General features: G+C 50.5%; 1 protein-coding gene across 6 annotated transcripts in view; it reads left to right on the top strand.

Annotated features, from left to right (window-relative positions):
* The window catches only part of MLLT10 (MLLT10 histone lysine methyltransferase DOT1L cofactor), a 252498-nt gene that overhangs the window by 227970 nt on the left and 17229 nt on the right, over nucleotides 1-7299 (top strand). For 3 of the 6 annotated variants that reach the window (XR_006681004.1, XR_006681005.1, XR_006681003.1), the window contains exons 23-24: nucleotides 442-616; nucleotides 4486-4657. Coding sequence is in view for 3 of the 6 variants with exons in the window: in XM_045300194.1 (XP_045156129.1) it covers nucleotides 442-486 (45 nt within the window). In the remaining 3 variants the exon portion in view is untranslated. Of the gene's footprint in view, nucleotides 1-441; nucleotides 2172-4485; nucleotides 4658-7299 lie in introns of those variants that run through there. The other 3 variants (XM_045300194.1, XM_004710811.2, XM_045300195.1) reach the window with 1 other exon arrangement.

Genomic DNA, 7299 nt, shown 5'->3' with positions numbered 1-7299 from the left:
GTCTTGTAGGAAGTCAATCTTGCAAGCTGAAGCAGGGAACTGCTAGGGCAGCTGCACCCTGGTGCAACCATCACAAAACAAGAGACCCGAGAACTAGAAAGGCGAGGCTCACCCCCCATTTATCCCTCCGCCTTTCAGTTAGCCCCACATGTGATTATGGGCTAGGTTGGCACAATTAACTAACTCACTATTTTTCTGGAAAAGTCAGTTGTGGAGAATGTTTATAACGTATTCTCTATGAATCTTGTCCCTCAGATGGGCACACCACCTTTTATGTCCGAGTACTGCTGAATGTAGTGTTTTAAAACGTTTACCAGCGGATTCCTGTCTTTACATCGTGCAAACGGAGGGAGCGTATGAACCTGTTTTTCTCATTTACAGTTTCAACTGTCGGCCAGAAACGGATTTAACTAATGAATCTGTTGTTTGTTTTAACTGCAGAGACTTAGTGATAAAGCTGGGCCTGTAGCTCAAGAGAAAAGTTGACACTTGGGAAACATCTAGAAAGTACTCATCCTGCTGTTCTAGCTGTTCGCTTGGCTGCTGTTCTAAGTTCTCTGCCGTCTGTGAGGAAATGCAACAAGAAACAAGCTGCACAACAGAGGACATTCTTCTTGTAAGCTTTGACTAATGTTCTTGTTGCTTTGTTGCACTGAAGTAAAATTCCCTATCCCCCCCCTAGGTATTTTGAACTTTGAAAGAATTTCAGTAACTAATTTTTGTCAATGTGTAACTATTTACATACAATGATTTTATCAACCTGAGAGAAATTATATAGTTGATGCACAATTAATTTTGTTACAAATTGGAGACATGCATAGGAAAACTGGAGACTTAATCCATTTACAAACTATTTGATTTGTACCAATTGGAACATGAAACAGGATCTTTTGTTTGGGTTAGTTTATGCTTGCTCTGTGAGTTTGATCTTAAAGCAAATGTCAAGAAACTGACCAAGACTTTTTTTTCCCTTTTACTTGAGCTTCTACTGATTAAATATTTCAGATCTATTATCAAGTGGGGCTTGGCAAGCTTTGTCTTTAGAAATTTCCTTTGTAATGAGATTTGGCCACTTTTGGTAATCCAGCCAGGGTGGTAATGTCTGGTTCGGCTAAAATAATTTTCTCTTGCTAATTGCGTTCTCTGTGTGTCCTTGACCTACTCGTTCTCTAAGGAAACCTCGCGTTTCAGTGAGTTCCAAGGCTGCTGGGGAACCAGATCGATTTGAAGGGAAAGACTTCTTTCAGAAAAGGGGCCAGTCTGGCAACTGTTGGTGGTGGGTTTGGCCTTCACCCAGTGCCTGTGAGCACCTCATGGGTGCTCATGGCTCTAGACAGCTGAGCTTGCGCTGCCGTCAGTCCTTGTAAGCAGTCAGATAGTCTGGGCTGGACCAGCAGTCTTCCCCATTGGCAGGCCTTTATTCATAACTTTCTATGCCACTGGAGATAGCTCAGGCAAAGCTATTACCTGGTTGCTTATCCACTAATGAGTCACATTAAAAGTGAATGGATTTGGTAGGAATAAGTATCGTTTTTATTTATACAACTTCCCGCTACTGCCAATGACTAACAAATAAAGAAACACTACCGCTATCACACTTACTCAAACAGGTGAAACCTGGGTTACAGCCTTCCTACTTTGGGTAGCCAATCTCCTGGTGTGATAGTCTGGAAGAGCATGAATTACACAATCGGGGTGTAACCGTTGACCTGTCCTTAACTGTGTGCATCATTAGTGGAAAGACCCAGCTGTATTTAGACCTCCACTGTGTACTGAGCTGGAAGAACATGCTGATTCTGCAATATGTCTCTTGGTTAAACATTGCACAGTTCTTACCTCATTTCTGTAAATAAAGTTTTGTGAATCTGTTTTGTATTGTGAAAAATTCCTAAGATAAACATTGATATTTTGGTTTGTAATATTTCTAATTGGTAGATTTAAATGAAAGTAAAATTAATTTATTTTTATATGTTCGGGGGAATTTTAAAGAAAGTCAAATCTTTTGTAGATAAAAAAATCAGTGTGGTTTATTTTACAACCCACAGGTGGTTACTCTGTAAGAGTTTGTATAAATGGTAACTTTTGAATGTGTTGCTATTTTACCTAGATGTGAAATTCCACATGTACTACAGAGAATGTACAAGGTTTTGTTAATAAAATTTATAAATGTTTATAACTCTGCGCCGCGCCTGTTGGGAGCAGCTGAAGGCGCTGAGAGCACAGGCGCCCTGGCTGCAGTTCCCGGGCCGTGCTTCGAGGCAGCGCCGCGTCGGCACCCACACGGCCTTCCCCGCAGTGCTGGCTCGGTGCGTGCAGAGGGGCTGGCTGCGAGGGAAAACACCAAGGACGCTGTGACGCGACCTAGGAGGGCAGTCACAGTGGAGATGCCCAGGGAGGAGAATGTTATGTTCATACTTGTTAAAGAGCAAATCCCTTTCTTTTCTACAGCCAGGTCTGATCAGAGGCCTCAGTGAATGGGAATCTAAATTATCAAGTGGACTTTGGGTCTTGGTACACAGGAGAATGACCTGTGGTGCTTTTCAAAATCAGAAATGCTCAGAGTGTATTCCAGACTTTCGGAACTGGAACACACGGGTCTGCGCAGTTTGTTCTCAGTCATGAAGGGTTGGACTCGATGGAACGGGGTTAAGCATTGATTATGAACCGAGAAGTTTGCAGTTCAAACCCACCAACCCCGTGGGACACAGAGGAGACTGCCTGGTCCCGAAAGACTGTGGGCTCACTCTGAATGGAAATGGACTCCGTGGTGGTGGGTTAGGGAGCTCTTGTGGTGTAGTAGTTCAGCACTCAACTGCCAGCTGTAAGGTTGGTGGTTCAAACCCAGGGTGACGGCAGAGGAAAGCTGTGCCAGTCTACTGGAGCGATTCCAGCCCGGGACACTCCATGGGGCAGTCCCTCTGCTGTGGGCTGGAATGCACTTGACTGCACTAGATTCCAGTGAGCAAGGAAAACTCATTATAGGCTGTGTTTCATTAAGTGGTGAATTTTAGGTTCCTAGACAGACTTTTGTATACAACAGCGAAGAATGATTTGGGAAAGGTTCTAAAGTAACAGCTGACTCAACCCTGCCTCCTTCCCCTGGTGCCCCTCTCTCCAAACAGCGCACTGCTCTGTCTCTCCAAGCGTGACTTGCTTGTGCAGTCTTTAGTCGTTAAAAATGCGCTCTGTCTTGGCTACTTAGCTGCATTGGGAGCGGTGTGGAGTTCCACATGGTTTTATACCTTTCCGACCTCTGTGAGGCCGGTAGAGCTCCCGTTAGCTCGAGAAAAGCCCCGGTTTCCTGGGTGGCTGCTCTGGGGTCCTTTGTCTCTGGCTGAGTGCTGCGTGTCCTTTGCACGCAAGCGTCCGCTCACCGGGCAGCCTGGACACGGGGGCAAATGGAAATGCTTGCATTTGGGATTAAACTGATGTGAAGGACTCGGGTGAGATTACCTGGAGAGGGAAGCCTAGGGGGAAAAGGCAAGTCTGGATCCTTGGAGATGCTAACTGTGGAGGATAGGAGATGCTTTACCCAAGTGGAACCGCTTAGAGGCAGGCAGTTGATGAGCTCGGCACTTTGAATGTATTATTCCCCCTTGACCTGGTGACGCGGCGCATTGGCACAGTGGTTGCAACCCTGGGCTCCCAGAAGGCGGTGCCTCAGTCTGTTGTTCCCAGGGGACCATGGTGGGTGAGTCAGCCCACTCGAAGGCGTCGGCTGGCAGCAGCACCTTGCTTTTCAACCGTGTGGTGGGACAGACTTGCAACCTATCGCCGACCAGTGAGGGACCCCCAGAGAGGCGTGTCCAAGCTTGGGAGCACCATAGTCCCCCTGGCAGGGCTGATGAAGGCTCTGCGCCATTGCAGGCCAGGGCTCTAGAAGCAGACGGTGGTCATCATCCGGCAGGTGGAGGCAGTTAGAGTTGTTGGCGTGGTCTGCGGGGACTGATTGGGCAGGGCAGGTAGGAGGGGAAGCATGGAGAACCGGGCTGGAGGAGAGGAACCAGAACCCCGTGCTTGTTTATTGACGTCCACTTCATTCCAGAGAGAACCAGAGGCTGCAGAAAGTTGAAAGAATTGAGACACACTGGCTCCCAGGGGGGTTAAGTCTTGTAACTGCATTAGTAAACGGAGTCTCAGGATCAAAGATCACTTGTGAAGGTGCCCGTGGAAAACCTAGTTAGAACAGCACCTGGGTCTGAAATGGGCCTCTCAGCTGCCCGGGAGAGCAGAGGCTGCGCAGCGGAACCACGCAGCGGAACCACGGGGGTGGGATGTGTCCTGCCTGCCCGCCTGGTGCTCTTCACGGCCGGTAGGAGAGAAGCTAGCCCCTGGTTTGCAGCAGTCAACGCACGAGCCTGATTTTGTTTCGTACCTCTCAAGCTTAAGTCAAAGCCCTCAAGTTCACATTTTTGCTGATTGGGTTTCTTTTGGTTTCCCTCTAATTGTGAGTGCTGCACCTGGTGTTTCTCACTTTGCGGGCAGGCGGCTTCATCGGGAGAGCGTCTGCTGGGGCGGCACGGCGGCCGTGTCCTGGATCAGCATCCTGCTTCCCGTCAGAGCAAACTTCCACAAGCCTTTGCGGAGCTCAAGTCCCCCCCACCCCCACAGCGTCTGAAACCTTCAGAGAAGCGACCCGGTTTATTCACGAGGCCAGGTGAGTTGCAAACAGCAAAGCTGATTACCTGTCTTGGTGCAGACCGGCTGAGGCCGTAACGTGCGCCAGCCCCCGGGTAAAAGGCTAAGGGGGGTTGGAAAGGTACAGGCAACTGTTCCCTGGTGTTTGTGGTCATTCTGGGCCATCGGGTTCCTAGAAGTGGCTCCAGGTGGCCCCAGGCGGCACTGTTCTTGCATCCCCACCCTGGGTTGGTTGGTCGATGGCACACTCTCTTCTGTCTGTAGCACTTTTTAGAGGCTGAGCCTTGGGGCAGAACTTGACAAAGTCCGTTCTGGGGCAAACATGGAGGAGCTCTGGTTCTTAGCAGACTGTTAGGCCGCGTCTGGCTTCCTCTGTTGTTCGCCCCCTGCATTCTCGCGGCTCGCGTGTCACAAGGGAACCGGTCTGGGTGCACCATGATGAACTAGCACCCACAGTTGGCACTGGCTCCCTCTGTTGCCGTCGTGAGGGGTGTGAGAAAGGCACACCCTGTGTCGACTCCTCGTGTGTCACACACAAGTTACACTGCCCTAACCCCGCTGCGAGCCCTGCAGCCACGGGTCATTTTACTGAGCGTTGAGCCTTTTCCACTACCACGTCAGGGTGGTAAACCCCACGCTGGTTAGCAATGTGCGGCATCTTTTCCTGGCTCAAGTACCGGTAAGCCTATGCTTAGCCCTGTAGGAAACTGCCAGGCTGACTTCCAAAGTGTGGGGGCCTAGGTTTGTACCCCGACCAGTGCAGGCCGAGAGAGCTTTGGCTCCGCGTCCTTACCAGTTCTAACAGGTGGGTGGTGACACGTCAGAATCGAACTTCTCTACAGACGTGTGCGTGTTGAGCATCTCTCCCTGCTCTCACTTGCCATCTTTGTGTTGATGTGCTTAGGCCACTCCAAGCTAGAAGGTTCCAGAGCCCAACTGGCCTGACCTCATTGCCCCCGGGAAATCCAGTTTGTGTACGGAGACTCACTCCTGTCACTAGGCTCTTGCCAGGAACTACCATGTTGCCCTAGAGCCTCGTCCATCGTGTGACTCGGGCGGCTTTGCCAGTTATCCCAGTATGCTGCTCTGACATCAAATCACAGGTGTGAGTGCTTAGTCCTGGGCTTACGGTGGGCCGTGCATTAAGCTCTCCCTGCTGGCCTTCAGCACCCTAGCGGGCAGGACTTGCTTCACCATGACCTGTGGCCTCCTAATACACTGGTACTTTGTAACTTCTTGGTTGTAGGACATCAAGCAAAGCAAAGGCTTGGAGGGGCAGTCTCTGAAGGTAGAAGTCGCCCTTGTAGTACAGTGGAGTGACAGGGAATCACCTGGCTGACACCACCAAGCCGGCCTTCTGCCCTTTCCGGAATCATAGTAGAGGCTGGGCAGGCGGTAACATGAACACTGGCAAAGCCATGAGGTCGCGGGGCTGGGATGGAGCGTGCGCAGAGGTGGGCAGAGAGAATGCGGACAGGGGGGGTCTCTCTCTCTCTCCGCACCATGGCCCAACCTGCCTCGATCAATCATTTCTTTGGCTGACACCCACACCAGCCTTTCCCTTGGAGAGTTGACGTGGCCTCTGCTCGCAGCTCCGCTCACTTGGAAGAGGAGCAGGGTTCTTTGCCTCCAGAGGCCCCTGGTGGCAAAACAGGTCAGGTGTAGAGTGTGGAGGTGACCGGTGTCACCTTCACAGCGTGATGTGCACACGTCTCCCCATCCCACTCCAGGAGCCCTTCTCTGCTACGAGAAGGAGCCTGGCTACCACCCAGCCCGACAGCCCTGGAAACCCGACAGGGTGCTCAGGCAGAATGTGACGTGGAAGCATTGGGCTTGGGCATTTTTTTATTCATTTTTATTATGTTAAGACAACTCCAGGCAAAATATTTCACATCCATTTTCAATTCCAGCTTTGATATGACAACCACACCAGTTGTCATCCAGTTGGTTTTGAAGAGACCTAGTAATTTAGCCAATAGAACATTTTCAGTAGCAGCTGAAGCCAACCCTCTTAAAATGGCAAACAAACTGAGGTCGAATGTCTGAAGACTCTTAGCTATTTAACTGTGATCCTGGCTTGCTTTGTGAGACAGACCGGAGCTCCGGTTGTCTGGTTAAAGACGATTTGAGACTTTACTGTAACGTGTTTAAGTTCATATTTATTAAGTAGTGACAAAACACAGCAGTCCGCTTTCCTTCGTCCACCAATGCCGACTCAGCAGCTCAACAGGGCAGTGGAGGAAACGCCCCATGAGCCCCGGACTGCCATTCCTCCCGAGGAGCAGCTGACCTAGATTTAGCTAGTCAACGTGAAATCTACAACAGCACAAGTGGTCCTTGATGCCACCGATCGTGGTCTGTTTCATCTTGTAAAACGGGGTTCTTTCTAAACGGTCCAGTGAAAAACAGGCTTCATGAAGCGAAAGCTCGTGTGATCATCCAGGAGACTGTGGCTGGGGGGCCTCTGGGGCCCATGCCTCCAGAATCATCCCGAAGCATCGGCTTCCCTGGGCAGGTATGAGATGTGAGGCAGGCCAGCTGAGCTGCTTCAACTGCCTCTCAGGTGCCCCTGCCCTATCTGGGCATGCTGGCTTGGCCTCTGGCGCACATGATCCCGGGCAGGGGCTCCTCATGCCCCTCTCAGCCCTCAGCGCCATCCCA

This window comes from Echinops telfairi, unplaced genomic scaffold (genome assembly GCF_000313985.2).
Source record: "Echinops telfairi isolate 266 unplaced genomic scaffold, ASM31398v2 ScPeMD7_7461;HRSCAF=8499, whole genome shotgun sequence".
In the NCBI taxonomy this organism is placed as follows: domain Eukaryota; kingdom Metazoa; phylum Chordata; class Mammalia; order Afrosoricida; family Tenrecidae; genus Echinops; species Echinops telfairi.
The sequence above is the reverse complement of the archived record's forward strand: the minus strand, read 5'-3'. Positions and strand labels throughout refer to the sequence as shown.